Source organism: Notothenia rossii, assembly GCF_949606895.1.
Source record: "Notothenia rossii genome assembly, chromosome: 4".
NCBI lineage: Eukaryota > Metazoa > Chordata > Actinopteri > Perciformes > Nototheniidae > Notothenia > Notothenia rossii.
This window is the reverse complement of record NC_136902.1, coordinates 22,254,623-22,272,946: the sequence shown is the minus strand read 5'-3', so window position 1 is coordinate 22,272,946 and position 18,324 is coordinate 22,254,623. Positions and strand designations below refer to the sequence as shown.

Genomic DNA, 18,324 nt, shown 5'->3' with positions numbered 1-18,324 from the left:
ACTACACCAAATGGTAGAAACATAGAATAAAAACAGTAGTACAAAGGTAACCAGAATAATAAATATCTTATCAAGTAATTTGAAGAGAATGAACATTATTTGACAAGCATCTTGTTTACAAAATAGACTTGGTTTATCTGTCTGCAAAAATGTTGTCAACAATAAATGTTTTCTACTCTCAGTCTAGGGAGGTTGTGGCTCGGTGGTACGTGCGCTGATCTTCGGATCACGGGGGCACTGGTTCGAATCCCGCTGCAGTCAACATTCCGCTGTGTCCTTGGACAAGACACTTCAGCCTAAATTGTTCATGTGGGGATTGTCCACAGTATTAATGTATGTAAGTCGCTTTGGATAAAAGCGTCTAACAAGTAAGACATGTAATGTACCGAATATAACCATGGTTGTTTGTTCACATTCTAACAAACTGATATTTTTCCCCCAAAAAGTTATTACATAAATGGCAAAACATATGATTATTTTCCAGATCTTTTTATCTTACTGCATTTTTATGAATCTAGGTATTAGAAACTCAAAAGTACAAATAGCTTGGACATGGCTCCTGTTTTTCACAAAGGAGACACTTTTCAATGTTAGTCCCGTTTCGATTTACAATGCAAGTCACATACTCTGGAGCCCCACTTCTGCAGGAACCTCTGCTCAATGATTTTAACCAAATTATTACCACCATTCAAATTGTAAATATTTGTATTTCTGTTAAAAGTGGCATAAAAATTGAACATAATTAATTAAATAAATGTGTCTCCCGATATGGGACAAAATCCTTTGGTCTGTTCTCTGAGCCACATCCCAGGTTTACCACTGTCCCGAACAGGCTCTACCAATCCGACGCTGTAGATTATAGACGTTGTATCACAGCAAGCCAATCACAGCGAAGGAGGCGGGACTTGTACTCAGCCTCCACTGTCAAAGCCAGGGTCATTTTAAAACATCAGCTATTGAAACAGAACATCTAGGTTACACTTGCACCGACTCACAAGTAGAAACAAATAAATGCAGTTCAATTAACCCAAGATAGCGCTGCTCTTGAAACCAGCGTCAGCCGTTACTTCTCCATTTTGCTCCGCACCGCCCACACGCTTCTGGTTCAGGTGACAGCCTCACCGCCCCCTCCCCTCCGAGATGTTGCTGTCTGTGGATGACAGCAGACCTGGAGGACAGAAACAAGTGTTCATTCGGCTCTTTTAGATTGTAGAGAAGGTAGAAAACGGGTTAATCTCTGTTCAAAGTGGGCTAATTATTGCTCTGCACTGACAGTGTAGTGGAAGTGCTTCAGCGACGGTTCGGTCATTTTAAGCCACGAAGCTTAACGAAGAGAGAGCAAGAAGACGACGGACAAAGCTAGCGCTAACTGAATCACATTTATTTCTCAGTCTCCACATCTCCTGCATGCAACAATGACCGACTCGGTTGTAGACAGCAAGGCCGAGGTGAAACAAGCCACGAAATATGTTAAAGAGACCGAAAACGTAGCAGAGAAATATTCAGCGATGACTGTGAGCAAGAACAGCAGCGATGTGAACATGAACGTCGGGGAGATGCCCTCCGCAGCGTTCACCGCGGTGCCCACTCTGAAATCCGTCAAAAAGGTAAGAAACGAGATGCTCGCCATCACTCAGTTCCTCTGGGCAAAGAGACTGATCACTGTAGGCAGGCACATGTGAGGAGGTACGCATTTCACTACAGTGAAGTACTACCGTGCGTGCAGCAAGGCCAGGAAATGTACCGTTTGTTGAGTTATGCACTCATAAGAGACAGAAATGTTGCATGCGATGCTGCGGTGTCACACTGAGGGCTCCCTCCACCGCATGACAGGCAGCTAACAAGTTAAATGTTCCCATTTATATCAGTCAGATTTGACTAAGCATCTAAAGAAGTTAGTGCACAGAAACAAAGGCTTTGCTTCGCTGTTTTTCAGGTGCTTTCTGCATTTGGGTACTAAGGGTACACCATATACTTTTAAAGTAGTTTTCATCCAGATTAGATTAGGAAAAAAATTCTTTATTTGTATCAGAATGTCTGCATCATGCCAACATCCTGTGGGCAGGAAACAACTAAAAGCCAAGTTGAGCTCTTAAACCTCTCATCCAAGGCCTCTGCAAAGTAAAGTCATAAATGCCCTAACATACCTGGGTTTAGACAGGGGTCTGCACGCAACACAAGTGGTATTAAATGCTGTGTTGGCTTTGCCTTCAGAATAATTTCAATCCTCCAGGAATAGCAGGTGGTGGAAATTCCATTTTGAATAACAAAATGGTATCTATACTTTGAACTCATCCTTATGTCGTCATTCTTGATTTTTCACAGGAATATGTGTTGACATCATCATTGTTAGGAATAAGAACAGCATGATAGAAATGTTTTAGCAGCTCAAAGAGCGCATATGAGAAATCGCCTTGAATTTCTTGGCTGTTACACAGCTGTACCTAACAATCATCTGTAAGAAAGACTCCCTTGAGGTGCTGCTTTCAGATTTACCACGCTGTGTAACAGCTGGCAACAGGCAGAAGGTAAGCATGGAACAAATAAGTGAAGGCTCCATTATACTCAGCAGTAGCATTCTTACATTTGCCATGTCAAAAAGGAATGTTCTACTTTCAAGGTGACCTTATGACACCTGTCCTCCTTACTGTGCCGCTTTGTGTTGGACACAACTGATCTAGCATCTCTTTTGAATGCATTGTTTATTAGTGTTAGGATTAACGTGAGTCATTGACCTTTTGGTTGTGAGTGACAAAAGCTGTTGTTTGGATTTGTGCATAAATTAGTCACAAGTATTGCAGAATTATGAAATGTGGTAAGTGGGTAAATCTCATGATGACACGTAGCCAGCACAGGAACACTGCAGTGGCAGAGGAAGTCAACGAATCACAAGCAAACAGCACCATTGTGACTAAGACTAATGTTTAAGTTAAATACTGAGGAACAAACATGGGACCTGCAAAACAGCTTTGCTCTTATATGACCTAGTTCTTCCATCCTATCAATGTTTATCTGGTTCCTGTTAGATAAACTAACAAACAAAGTCTTAAAAATCACCATGGATACGAAAATATCGGACACTCAACAAAACTACAAAATATGAGCTTCACCAATCTGAATTTGACTAGTAATGTACCATGTATTTGTCAGTCCGTAGGGATAATAGATTAAATAACATAAGCATACTTTATTTTCCATTACATAACAGGAAATTGAAGATTTATTTGTCATTCTGACAACACAGTGTAAAACTAAATGTAAGAACATTGAAAAAATAAAGTTAAGAGCTGCTAAAATACATAGAATGCATTATACACAATGATACTTCTTGTAAAGCTGCCTTTGTGAAATGATTGAATCAAAGTAGAAGTATGTCAACAAATTTATACATTTACAAAATAATCAGCATAATGAAGAATTTATTTTCCCAGCAGCGGGGCTCACAGACTTCAGAATATCAGCTCAGACCCCCTGTCTGTCGAGGCAATACTGTGTGGACCGCACTCACCTCGGGGAGCCTGATTGAAAACATATTGGATGGTAGGAATGTGTGCTCCGCTTATGAAAAACAAAGCAGTGTGTTATGAATAAACGTGAGAGCCCAGAGTCAAGCCGAGCCACCTGTTTGCCTGGAAAAAATGAATATGTAAAACAAATACTGAAAATGATTGGGAAACTAGATAAGATTATTTCAAATCCCTGCGAGTATCACACATAGAAAGAAAATGTCTGTTGAAGTTATGAGGCTGGTGCCTAGTCACATTATCTAGTGAGAGGTGCCACGAACAAAAAGTGTGTGTGTGTGTGTGTGTGTGTGTGTGTGTGTGTGTGTGTGTGTGTGTGTGTGTGTGTGTGTGTGTGTGTGTGTGTGTGTGTGTGTGTGTGTGTGTGTGTGTGTGTGTGTGTGTGTGTGTGTGTGTGTGTGTGTGTGTGTGTGTGTGTGTGTGTGTGTGTGTGTGTGTGTGTGTGTGTGTGTGTGTGTGTGTGTGTGTGTGTGTGTGTGTGTGTGTGTGTGTGTGTGTGTGTGTGTGTGTGTGTGTGTGTGTGTGTGTGTGTGTGTGTGTGTGTGTGTGACACCACTACTCTTCCTCCACTCTTTCTGAATCTGTTACACAACACGCCCCCTGGGATCACTCATTCTCTGTGAATCTGTTCATGCATCATCATCATTTCTATCTGATCCCTGGGGGGCTGTTTTACATACATTCTCAAACATATCCTCCACTATCTCATCTTGTTTGTCTGCCAACATTATGGCAGGGTTTCGTGAAGGTCAAATGAGATTTTCCTTCCCTCTGGCAGTTTAAACATAGATATGGATATGTTCAGTTTATGTTATAAAACGAAATGGACTCCCCTTAACTCATTGCTTCTCAACCTTTTTCTGTCATTCCCCACTTTGAACAGGTGGGCCTTTTCAAGCCCCACCTGTTCCTCATCGCTCCAATAAAATGGTAGGCCAAGTTTAAAATGGTCAAATGTATCGTTCTATAACAGGGGTCTCCAACCTTTTTTAGGATGAGAGCTACTTTCAAAAAATAAAACAAGTCGTGAGCTACTTTTAATCCTCTTTTTTGTTTTTTTGCAGTGTATATATTTAGCAAATGTTAACATTATTATATGCTTACCTTTAACCTTTGTGTGCTGTTGGAAGATTTTTTTTTAAATGTTGAAGTTAAAAGCATCAATCTGGTGCACTTTGAGCACAAAATGAATGTATGTATACAGCTCTCAACACTCAGATGAAAGAGAGCTGTATACTTTTCAATAATCCAAACATCTTTAGAATATGATCACAACCAATAACAAATCATTTAAACTGGTTTATTCTTATCTTACCTAGTTAGCATTCTTTCTTTTTATTTATGCATATTTGACTAATCACTCCCCTTTTAAACATTTTTTTTTCTTTTTTACTGTCCTATAATACACATTGGAATGATTTCTTACTTTATCTTTTACAACTGGCTATATTAAATAGATAAAGGTTCTCTCTCTCTCTCACAGAGGCTGTGTGCTCCTCCGTGGCGATGACAGCTTGCGTTAAAAATAACACGTGTGTGGGTGTGTGTTTGTGTGTGTCACGTGATGTGTGTGTCACGTGATGTGTGTATGAGAGATTTTTACATATGTCTGTAAATTATTTTGGTTTCAGTTGTGTGTGTGAGCAGGCTCGGATCGACCATCGGGAGATTCGGGACTTTTCCCGGTGGCCTGCTGCCTTCGGTGGGCCGCTGGCTCTGGCATAGGTGGTCCGTGGACTTTCACAGCGCCGCTGCGCCGGTAACGCATCCGCCACCACAAACACCCGCCGTTGCGAATCTCCGGCGGTAACAGTCCACTACCGCCCGCGAGGACCCAGGTTCGATTCCGGCCGGAGGTCCTACAAATAAATAATAATAATAATTTCCCGTTCATCCGCGACCCACCTATCACATCTCTGCTCCACACTTTGAGAAACGCTGCCTTAGCCTCACACCTTTTGGATTAAAAACCTCAGTGCGCTTTAAGTCAGTCTATTTAAAAAACAACATTGACAACGCTTTCTTTCCCGTTTTCCAACTCAGTCTTCCACACAAGTAAAGTACTATGTTTGTACCAGAGTGGGACCCCACATTAACATTGAGGGAAAAGTCACCATAAACTGAGAAATATAACACATCCATACTGACTAGTTCCATCATTTTCAGACTGTTCTCAGTAGTGCTTTTTGGTATTTTAAAAGCATCTTTTGAACTTAACTACAGTAGGCTATTTGTCACCAATATTCTGGCTTCTCTTTTTCCAACTTTAGGAACAAAATAACGTTGATATTGTAGAATATAGGGTGCCCTTCCCTGTTTATATTAAACATCTGTACATATTCATTGAAGATGTAGGTCCATGTTAATACGTCAAAATGATAGTTTCTGCTAAAGGTCACATAGTTGTGGAGGGAGGATTAGTGCACTGTAGGTTTTTTCACAACACAGTAATCCTGTGCAGACCAAAGGAAGATCAGTCTCAGGACCTTCAATGCCTTTCTCTCTGCACACCCCTTTTACTCAATTAAAGATAAGGCCTTATGTCTTCATTTTGAACATGACCAATGACATGTCAGTATACAGAGATGTAAAGTATTAGAATGCAATGACTCTCAGTTAAATGGTGCTGTGTAGAGCACAAGTGGTAAGAAGGTAATGTCACCTTATGCCATGCCCACGTTGAACTCTCTCCACCCCCCCCGTTGACAGTCCCATTACAGCTTAAGTCTGTGACCTGGCCGGCTATCTGAGAGAGAATTTGTATTTTTAGCTGCAGGAGGGAGTGGATGGGCCGCTTATTGATGCAGCAGGAGGCTAATGGAAAAAGGGTTTAATCGCTCCGTTCAATCCCATTTCATTTAGTGTTCCAAATGTAGTAGCACAGCCTGAAAGTAAAAGCAGCAGCAGTGGAGTGTCTTTATCTGTGTGTGTGTTATTTTCTCTGCATTTTTCTTGTTTGTGTGCATTACATTTTCTAAATCTTCTGACATTTTGCTGCCTAAGCACTTAGAAAAATAACCAACAAATAACCTTTGGCAGCTGATTGTCAAGGGCAGAGAGAGAGAGAGAGAGAGAGAGACTCTCGATGAGAATCAACCTCCCCCTTCTCTCCAGGCCTCTCTCTGTCTCTCTCTCTCTCCCCAGGTTGGCCATTAGAAATCACAGTAATAGGTGGGAACCTCCCCCTGGCTCTGCCTGGGAGTGTTCTGGGATAATAGCATCAGGGACACCTAGTACCATCACACAGACAGAGGACACAGGCACAGGCAAGTAGGCTGGAAAACTGCAGAGGTACTGGCAGCCATGGCACACAAACATGGGCACGGGAGAGAAAGGGTGAGTCGCTCCTCATCCAGCACATTTACTTCTTAAATATACAGAATATCCCACACACAGATGTGCCACAATAACTTTTCCATGTCATAATAAGTTTTCCTGTCTTTACAGTTATTTAAAACAAATCTTTGTCTTATGCAACAATGCAGACCACACAGAAGTGTTTTCTCTTTTACCTGCAACAAAAATGTTGAGCTGGAGAAGTTCAGTGTTCTCCTCAAAAGGCCGACAATTTTCAAAGAGCTCACCTCTGGTGTCGTTTACTCTTGGAGAGTAGCAGATCAGAATGCTGTCTTAATCATTAATCAGATTAACCTCTTGTTTTCATTAGTGCTGTAACCATAAGAAAAGCTGTCTCTGATTTTGATGTCTTTCAATTTGGGGAAACATGTCGACATTTAAAAGACACTGATGCAAAACAAACAAAAAAGAACTATTTTGCAAGTGTGTGAGAGAGAGCAAACTCTCAATTGTGAAAACTCAGACATGCAGAGACCTCTTCAGTTCGCACTGTCTCACAAGCTTCTTGAGTTTCGTTATACTGACGGTAGATGTGGAAGGTGTTACTGTTTTAGCTATTTCTTCTACAGTCACTTTATTTAAAATCAATTGCACGGCCGTAACCATGCCATTTTTTTCAAATTACAGGTGAAAGAATACCCATTTGACAATAAGGCGATATAATGATTGAGGTATTTTCTTTTACAAGTGATATTTTGTGTTGGACTCATTAACCCCTCACATCAGCCTCTGCTTCCTGGTGACTACCAGGGAACTGAGTCATGTTTCACCCATCTGTGAGTTTGAACTCCTCTTAGTGTGATGTGTCTGACAGTGTAAATAATTCCTGTCATTACTCTTCAAGGTCATTCATTATCATTAACACTAGGCTTCACCTATAAGAGATTGCTGTGGGCTGATGTCCGTATATGCACATCCCACTCAAATGTTACCCAACTCTCTGTTTAGTCTGGCATTTGTGTCTTCCTGGATTTATCATCACCTGTGTGTTGTGTCAACTCAGATGTTCGGCACGTTAGTTTTGAGTCCAAACACATCCTATGGACATTTGAAATAAGAGAACAAGGAAATCCCTCCAAAGTGTCTCAATGACTGAAGATCTTTGAAAGGAGACAGGGTAGAGGTTTAAGGAAGACGGCAAAGTTACGTAGAAGTAAATAAAAAAGGGTTGATAGCTTCCTGAAGTCAAACAGTTTGTTTCAGGTGCCTTTTGGATAAGATACAAGAAGATACAATGGCACTTTTTTTGAAACAATCAAAGCCCCATTAACTTAATGGCAAAGTTTACTGATCATATACATTTTAAAACTCTGTAGAAAGGTATGAAAAGCACAGACATTGACTAAAACCATGCACTGGTGAAATCCATTTAAAAAGGGTAATTTAAAGGAATTTAAGTGGCTTTTAAAGTCTTTAACTTATAAAAGCATATGAATAATGTAAAAATATTCATATTCTTCAAATTTACGCCAAAAGATTTCCATTTATTTCTCATTCAAGAAGGAACAAAAAATATATATCCGAAATATTGAAAAACAACTGTTAAAGCCTGTTGGAAGTCAGGCATTGCTCAGATAACAGTGTTTTCCAGATGTCATGGGGTTTTATGGAACAGATCAATGATTTAAGTCAATGCCAGACAGAAGGTCTAAAACTAAAGGACATTTCTGAGCTTCAAATCTCAAAAAATCTGCTTCATAATTCTTATTTCAGTAAAATGCTGAGCAACTCATCTACCCTTGACGTCTCTTACCTCCAGGCCTGTTCATTTACAGTTCCAGGTGCCAAATAAAATCCACAGCCCTCCAGGGTTTATACTTCTGTGTAAATAAAGTATTTCTGTATTTAGTTTGTTTGTGACTCCTCTACATTTGTTATGATTGTCAAGATCGATGTAGTTTGATTGCTCTAGTGAATCACTCTTCTTTGTCCTAAGTGACCCAGTTTACTAAAGGACATGAGGGTTAGGTGTCTACTGTTTGTAATGTTGAAAACTATCTGCATGTTAGTGTTTCAGGGTGTTAAAAGGACACTTAGTGGATTCGTCAGGTTCCTAAGTATAATTGTAGCCTGACATAACTGAATTACTGACACACAAGTGCTGTATTTAAATGTTGAATAATAGAACATTTTAAACATTTATCAACTTTGTGGCTTGGTAAAATAGCCCCACAAAGACTTTATGTTAAGGGCTGAAGAATAGCAAAGCTAGCTGTGTGCTGATGTACTTCATGTGTTTCCAGGTCTTTGATCTTAGGCGCTTTGAAGGGGGTTGGTTTGACACGATGGACCACACCAAAAAATGAGGCCTGTGTTTCTGAACAAAGCATAAATCACAGAGCAGGAGGGAGCATCTAAAAATAGACATCAGCTCCCTTTTTCTCGATCCACCTGTGATTTACTGCAACAGACTCAGCTAAATTACCTCAGAATGCACAGTTTTACTGGCTGAGAGCGCAAAGTTAAGCCATCAGTAAAATAATGAACTAATGAGCTTTAGCGTTAAAAAAGAAATTCTGTGTTCTTTGTGACGATGATGGTACTTTCTCTTCCTCGCCCTTACAATTAATCAGTGCATACCGACAGAATAAAAGTCCCAAAGTCAGTAATGTCTCGATTTTGTTTGCATTTTTTGTTTATGTTGTGCATTCTTTTCTGGTTCCCTCCAGATCCAGTTTGCAAACACTGAGGACAAGCAAGAGTTCAGCAAGTACCCCACCAAGGCGGGCCGCCGCTCCCTCTCTCGCTCCATCTCTCAGTCATCTACTGACAGCTACAGCTCAGGTACTGCACATCTAAAAGTTTCCCTACATTTCCCTGAGTTGTTTCACCGACAGTGGGCATTCATGTTGGCTCTTGAGAGGATAGATCTTTGTACCCGCTCTACTCACAAAATACTCATCATTGTAATCGTTTGTAAGAAAGCCCTTGTATCATCTTCTGGATGTATCTACTCCTATTCACAAATGAAGCAACATATTTGCCAAAAAGCACATATAAATAAATAAATGGGCCAATGGGCCAATAAAGAAATACCAAACAGGGTTTAAAGCAATTTTGTAACGGCATTAATTTTACAACTAGGAAATCATCTTTTTAGTATGTATCCTGGTTACAATTCTTGTTGTTGTTCATATTATTTGTGAGTTTACTGTCTCTATATAAAACACATACAGTACACTTACAAACACACACACAAGCACCACCAGACACACAATGGGTTTGAAGTATATATTTCATAATTGGGTCTTTTTGAAAGCTTTTCCACAATAGTGACCTTCTGTGTTCTCCATTTCATAGCTGCGTCCTACACTGACAGCTCCGATGATGAGACCTCCCCCCGGGACAAGGCCCAGGTCAACACCCAGGGCAGCAGCGACTTCTGTGTGAAGAACATCAAGCAGGCCGAATTTGGCCGCCGTGAAATAGAAATTGCAGAGCAAGGTATATCTGACAGTACAGGCACACTCGTGTTTCAGAGATGATGCTTTTTTAAATGAATTTAAACCTTTTTAGCAAAGAAGGTGGGTGTTGTTGGTCTTCTATGGAATTCCTTTTACTCGTGTGCAAGCTGTATCAAGTATTTCTTTTTGTGATATAATTGTGATACAGTCGGCTAAGATGCTTGCTAACATTACCATCTATACAAAGAGAGCTTTGTGTTACCTGTTGTTCCCAGATAGGTATCACATGGCATCTGTTTTGCTGCTTTGGCACTATTTCGTCCTCTCCTCCTTATTTCAAATGTATGACCTAAGGCCGGAGGACACTGTCAATATAATTCATGAAATATGATCGTAGCTCTTTCTTCCTTTTCTATATTTGTCTTACTTATTTTCTCCTTTTACGGCTTTTTCCATCTCTGGTGTTTTTATTTATTGTATATTCTCAGTCTGCAAACCTGTCTCTCTAACTGTTTACTCTGCTCTTGTGAGTGACGTAGGGGTGTGTGCTTGTTGAGAACTTCAGGCTCTAAGCCAGTGCGAAAACAGCTGTTGTTGACATTGTCTCCATTTTACAGCCATTTACTGCACATCCACCTCGCAGAGAGGGCTTATTCGTGTGTTCAAAATCACTCTTGTCTTTCCCAAAACAAAACCTGACCTTTACATCCTTCCAGTTTCCACTAAGCTGATGCCCATTCTGTTCCTCTCCAGACATGTCTGCCCTTATCTCCTTGAGGAAGCGAGCCCAGGGGGAGAAGCCATTGGCTGGGGCGAAGATAGTCGGCTGCACCCACATCACTGCTCAGACCGCGGTATGTCCTATTCTGTTCGCTGCAGATCACTGTGATTATTCTGTCCTTCTCTTCTATCCTAACAGCCTATTCCCTTTCTCTGTGTAGGTCCTGATTGAGACCCTGATCGCCCTCGGGGCTCAGTGCCGCTGGACTGCCTGCAACATCTACTCCACTCAGAATGAGGTGGCCGCTGCTCTCGCTGAAACAGGTAAGATCCTCAGTTTGAGTAAATCAGCATTTATGACAACAGTTAACTTAGATTTACATCAATAATAAATATTACAAATGTAGATATACGCAATTGTACATAACACAAGTAAACATCTTTATATACACACACACCCATGCCTTTACACTAATACATACTTTATCACAACCACACCATCAAACATAATGTGATAGTCATGGTTTGTGGTTAGACATTAGGTATAAAACACATATTACTGACATAAAAAAAACTATGAACGTGATGGCTTTCAATTTAGGTTATTAGAGTGTTTCCCACAGAATTTGATTCTATTTGTGGGGGCACCGCACCGCACCCCCCCTCAAATAATATAATACATGCGAGTTCATGGCTACTGTAGACAACGATCTTGTTGCTCTGTGTTGCGTTGTTAATGAGTGAAACACACCAGAGTTGAGGATCCGTGGGGTTTATTCTCCCAAAAATATCATTTACAATTTACAATTCAGGCATTTCGCAGACGCCTTATTCCAAAGCCACTTACAATGACCAATTACAGGGACATTCTCCCTGGAGTAACCGAGGGCTAAGTGCCTTACTCAAGGGCACACTAGTAGTGGTGTTCCAGGCAGGATTTGAACTCGCAACCTTCCAATCATCAGCCCACCTCACTATCCATTAGACTACCAAAAAAAAAAAAAAAAAAAAGATTATAATAATATATTTTTTTTTTTTCTGAGATCCATTTGTGGCGGACGATATTTAATTGTGGCAGCCCGCCAAAAATGAATCAATGTATGGGAAACACTGGAGGTATATATACATTACGTGATTTCTACAATGCATTGAGATTTGCTGCATTTATTTTCAGTGTTTGTGTTAGAGTCAAGTACAAAGCCCAAGGAACCCGTGTGTGTCGCTGTGTAATGTTCCTCTAATGGAGCTGTTGCTCGTGCAGCGGGCCAGCCCTCCCCTCCTCTGCTGTCTTTTCCATTAGGTGTGTGCTTTGTTCCCTGCAGGCGTACCTGTGTTTGCGTGGAAGGGTGAGTCAGAGGACGACTTCTGGTGGTGCATCGATCGCTGTGTCAACACGGAGGGCTGGCAGGCTAACATGGTATCAATCTGTCAATCCCATGTCAAATTTGAACAACAATTATCAGAACAGATAGAAGATAACAGTCTATGTGCGCTACTGTGCTATAGATTGCTGTGTTTGTTTTTCGTGCAGTTAACTCTCCTATGATTTTTCTCAGATCTTGGATGATGGCGGAGACTTAACCCACTGGGTCTACAAGAAGTATCCCAGCGTCTTCAAGAAGGTCCGGGGCATCGTGGAGGAGAGTGTCACTGGAGTGCACAGGTAAAATAGGGCTTAATTGAATGAATTTGGAGTTTTAAAAGAAGGAATTTAACATATATGTGTACACCATATGACTTTTTTTTGTCGTTTTGGACACCATTTGAGACAAAGTGACTAATTTATGTAACATAATGATTGATACAGTAATGGCATAACATTTCGAGATATAAAGCATTTATCTTTTAGCCAGCTAGAAATCACAACATTGACATATGTGGCCTAGCTTATAACATCCCGTAATGGACTCTAAATAATAAAGAATGTGGCAATATTTGTTATTAGCATCGATCCAACCCTGGGAGTTATTTCTCATTGATATTGTGTCCCATTACAACAAACTAAAGAAGGTGGTAATACAAATGTAAAGACTTCATGAATGACTATGTGATATTAAAAGTAACTCCTTGTAATTGCAAACAGTTGTCATGAATTTTCACAACGTTACTCACTACATAATTTAGCAGCTTTTTTAAGTTATGCATTTCACTTTGGGCACATATGATTTGGCCTTGGTGGAGTTATAAATACTGACTACTTTTTTACCTAATGAGCAAAGATATTCAAACTCAGTACAAACACTGTTGATGCACTGTTCTTTTAAAAGTATGAAGCTGCTTAAAAAAATCGTGTTTTGTGAGGTCTTCACATCCTTTTGTCGACTAGATGGCGCTGAGCTGGAAGCAACCAAAGCACCTTGATGAATGATGCATACCGAGTCAGCGCAAACAGCCCAAGCAATTATATAAGTCACAGTAATATTAATACACACTGATGCTGTAGAGTGATAAGGTTACTTGCCAGATTTGACTTCCGCCTATTTATGGAACACACAGAGGTGGAGTGCAGGTCGCAGCAGCTGTGCATGTACGAGTCTCAATGGAATCAATTACTGAGGCACTGAAGAAAGCATAAGGTCACACAGGGCTGCAGCTCACTTTATGAGTGGATATATGCATGTGTGTGCCTGAATGTGTCTCCTTATGTGTCCTATCAGATTGTACCAGTTGTCTAAGGCCGGAAAGCTTTGTGTCCCTGCCATGAATGTGAACGACTCTGTCACCAAGCAGAAATTTGACAACCTATACTGCTGCCGTGAATCTATCCTGGACGGGTGAGGAGAATTACATCATTTAGAAAGCCAGCTATTATTTTCAAAACAAAAATCTCAGTTCTGAGTGGTGCAGATGGATACAAGTGTGTGTCATTTTTTCTTTTCCAGCTTGAAGAGGACCACGGACATAATGTTTGGAGGCAAACAAGTTGTCGTGTGTGGTTATGGAGAGGTGAATTGTTCTTTCTTTGATTTCAGGCTTTAAAACATTCACTTTTCATGGAATGACTACATTTCAGCAGCAGAATTGTTCAATGTAATGTAGATAACTATTGCGCTGTCCTGTGTGTAGGTTGGAAAAGGCTGCTGCACTGCTCTAAAGGCCCTCGGAGCCATTGTGTGCATCACAGAGATTGACCCCATCTGCGCCCTGCAGGGATGGTGAGTCACTAACAACACTGCTCCATGTTGTGCTCCAGTGTTTCCATGTGGTGAAATAGATAACTGTTGGTTTCATGTCATTTTAACTATGTTTGTGCTGCTTAAAGTAATGAAATACCTCTATGTGTATCCACACAGCATGGACGGCTTCCGAGTGGTCAAGCTGAGTGAAGTCATCCGGCAGATGGACGTGGTGATAACCTGCACTGGTACTGTACCCCATGCAGAGACACTCATTACTTCTGCTTTGATAATCACAATGTTTCCAGCAAATATTCAATATGCCATTAGAGGCCTCTCGGTCTAAAACAGACCTTACAGCTGACTGCTAAATACTCGGATCTGCGTATTTTTCAGATGGCTGTAATCACAATTCCCATACAGCTGTAAATCCATTCTTATAACAGAAAGAGAAGCACTCTGAAACTGTGCAGACTTGACTTTATCTCACTTGTTCTTTCTCAGTGACTCTGTTTACATAGTACATTATTGGTATTCTTTGTTTGTTTTTAATAGGAAACAAGAATGTGGTCACCAGAGAACAGCTCGACCGGATGAAGAATGGCTGCATCGTCTGCAATATGGGACACTCCAATACTGAGATAGATGTGGTAATGTGTTTATTTAGTTTCAGTGTGAGCTTCAATGCAAAACATGACAACACGTCACACAACCGTTTTTTGGCTTTCTTTCCTTTATCAATGCTGTTCCTGGTTGCCTCATATACAGTACTGATCAAACGATGAAATAGTATATATTATGATCATCACTGAAAATATAAATAGCATAGTAACACAACAAAACAAACACATTTCTCCAAACACAGTATACAAATGTTTATGGTTAATCTTAACACAGTAAACCCTTATGTACATCTCCAACTGTTCCAAATCCTGTTCTTTGAAACCAAATATTTGTATTAGAATCTACACATATGGCATCTTTTCAAATTCCTCTTTTAACTCTCCAGGGCTTAGGATGCCCAATTTAGAGATCCAGCATGCCTCCTTTCAAGGAGCAACTTCTCTAAATATCCCCTCTCTGTGACGAACATGCATTCTCAGTTCCTCTTTTTATTTTGAACTCAATGCTACGGGATAGATTTCTTCTTTTTTGTTTCCATCTTTTGCTTTTATGTTCTGCTCTGCTTTGTTTGAATTATCTTGATGTTTGGTACATATGGTTTTCTCTAAATAAATGTTATTCCACATTCTATTAAATAAATATATCACCTTTTGTGTTGCTTAAAATCCTCTCACATTGTTCTTTGAACTTTATTCTTATCAATCTGTCATATCTTCCAGGCGAGCCTACGCAGCCCTGAGCTGACCTGGGAGAGGGTCCGCTCTCAGGTTGACCACATCATCTGGCCCGATGGGAAGAGGGTCGTGCTACTCGCAGAGGTAATGTCCCTCTGCAGCCCTACTTACAAAACTGCTTGCCTTCACATCTTTTAAAACCACACTCTTCGCCCCAAAAACTCAGAACACATGTATTTACCCCAAGCTCGGAAGCATTTCTGTTGTGAAATATTGTGGTCATTTAATACTAATGTGCAGATTCTCATTAAACTGATGGTTGTCTCGCATGAAGGGTTAAATCTTAATAATAAATAAACCTTTTGGTTAATTTCTCCTCGTGGGGTATTCAAGTATAAAGAGGCCTACATGTGTCTCACTGTAAGCCAGCCAATTGATACTGTGTGCTCATACAGCATGCTATCATGTTATCTCCTAATGTGTCACGTTTGACTCAATTTCTACAGTGCTGTTTATGTTTGTTATTTCTCAGGGCCGTCTCTTAAACCTGAGCTGCTCCACAGTGCCTACGTTTGTGTTGTCCATCACTGCCACGACCCAGGTGAGTAGTTTGCTCTCTGTGGAGACCTTCACTCACTCCTTTGTAGTCCCCTGTAACTCATTGCGAGTCTTACGGTTGTGCTCTGGGTTTTGTGCAGGCCCTGGCCCTGATTGAGTTGTTCAACGCTCCAGAGGGCCGTTACAAACAGGATGTGTATCTCCTGCCCAAGAAGATGGGTAAGCTATATACATTTGCTTTGTGTTTGTGTTTGCTTACAATTTATTTAGGATAACAATTATCATAAAGAGTTGGTTTAAAAAATATATATTTTGCAACCGAATGCCGTTTCATATTGTTACAAAATCTTAAGAGGCCTACCTTACTAAATAAATGATAAGGAAAAAATGTCAACACGATAAAAACAAAAGAAGAAATAATAAACTGAGCTGTAAATCTGTGTTTTTCCACTGTCGGCTTTAATGACTAAAGTAAATAATCTGTTTACCCTATTTCATCACTGTCGGCCATTATGAATCCAAGTTTAATAAATTCACTGTGATATTTTCTCACCATACTCAAATGTAACTGGTCATTGAATGTATCCACTTGTTTGTTCTTAACAACATTTCGATTTAAAATGGAAAATAGGGTAGTTATTTTTACAATACATTTTTGTAATGTAATCTAACCATTTGGCAGTAGCTCTGCAGCCCCTGAGATTACCAGACAGACCAGAATAGCTGATTCAGAACATTAGTTTAAAGAACATTTTCAGCCACTTTTTTGCTCATTGTTGCCACCTTGTGACTTGAAATGACACCACCGTGTGTCCTAAAAAATATATACACATTAACAAGTATTTCCCTGACCTTGTGGATTTCTATGTGTATTTTTCCTTCAGATGAGTATGTGGCCAGTTTGCATCTTCCTAACTTTGATGCCCACCTGACAGAGCTCTCTGATGAGCAGGCCAAGTACATGGGCCTCAACAAGAACGGCCCCTTTAAACCCAATTACTACAGGTAGGTTTAATCATATAACGCTATATTTGATTGCTAATATTTATGATGTGTTCTCAGGAACTATAACGTTGTTTTTTTGTTCACAGGTATTAATGACAGTGTCCGATGCTGTGACCCTCAACACATAGTTCTCCTGGGATAAACAGAGATATCTATTTTATTTTCTAAATTGCTACAAAATGGAGGAATTATTTTAATTATGCTGAATGTAACTTATTAATAGCACTTCAGAAATAGTTTTAATATAATACATTTAAAACAATAAGACATGTAGGAAACATACGATGTATAACCAACTAACATTTTATATGTATTGTCAGGTGTTTAAAGGAAAAGCCTGCTTGCATGCTTTAATGTGTATGTACTTATTTAGTTGCTCCTGCTTCTGTTTCTAGATTATTGATTTGTTTGTTTACCCTATTTACGCACAGTGCCAAATGATGGCCGTATGAATGCAACAGATACCATGTTTGTTTTGTCCATCAATAACATTAAGATTTTATTAGTACATTCCACTAACCAGGATTTGGACTGAGCCAAAACAATCTCTGCGTTCCTATGTAGATTATTATAGAAACGTTTGTTTTACATGTGTTTAATAATGTCATTGAATGGTATCTGCATACATGCCCTAAAAGGTATCATCCAGTCACAGCCACAAATACAGTGATGAATTATAGCACTTGTGGTTTATTATAAGAGTTTATTAAGTGCTTTTTGAATTCCTGACTCTTGGTGTTGGCACTCAACCCAACACAGTACATTCAAACCAAAGGGATGTTTGATGTAACAGATTAGGATGTTTTCATAAAGATAACAGTATGTATTCCTAAAAAGGAAATATTGAGAAGGTTGAGGAGTGAAACATTTTTAAACCAGTTTATCTTTCCACATTTACTTCTAAGTTTCCATTCGCTCTAAGTCCAGCTGAGATCTGTCTCAATCATGAGCAGCGTGGTCAGTTCTAAAGTGTTTTGACTGGATAATACCTTAATGGCCATGGCATGAATTTGCCTTTTAAATCATTTATAACACTTAAATCTCAGCACTGACCTTAATTAAATGAACATTCCTCTTTGTAAAACCACATCCACTAGTGGTGCATTTAATGTCTTCCTTCCACTGCTTCTGGTATTAACTGTCACTCTTATGTATAAGCCGTGTTGAGAAAAATATTAGACTTTTATGTTTGCCATATGATTGTTGCTGTCTTAATTTGAACAGGATCACCTAACGTAAAATTCCATGTAATCAAAATGCACAAGTGTATACTATGTAAAAGAATGCATTAAATCAGCAATAAAACAAGTTATTTTAACAGAAAAAAGTAACTTTAAATAAG

General features: G+C 39.8%; 1 protein-coding gene across 4 annotated transcripts; it reads left to right on the top strand.

Annotated features, from left to right (window-relative positions):
- Positions 1-941: 941 nt before the first annotated feature.
- On the top strand, positions 942-18,324 carry ahcyl1 (adenosylhomocysteinase-like 1; the record flags this gene model as incomplete). Of its 4 annotated transcripts, none has more annotated exons than XM_079677160.1 (17): positions 943-1,607; positions 9,551-9,665; positions 10,182-10,325; positions 11,039-11,139; positions 11,227-11,329; positions 12,328-12,422; positions 12,562-12,668; positions 13,663-13,779; positions 13,888-13,951; positions 14,072-14,160; positions 14,299-14,369; positions 14,677-14,771; positions 15,465-15,563; positions 15,952-16,020; positions 16,118-16,196; positions 16,862-16,982; positions 17,069-18,324. In XM_079677160.1, the coding sequence occupies exons 1-17, from the start codon at positions 1,416-1,418 to the stop codon at positions 17,073-17,075; spliced, it is 1,668 nt and encodes a 555-aa protein (XP_079533286.1). In that variant the 5' UTR covers positions 943-1,415. The 4 variants fall into 4 exon arrangements, with proteins under 4 accessions (XP_079533287.1, XP_079533286.1, XP_079533289.1 ...); XM_079677163.1 differs by lacking the exon at positions 943-1,607 and adding an exon at positions 3,358-3,540; XM_079677162.1 differs by lacking the exon at positions 943-1,607 and adding an exon at positions 6,719-6,860.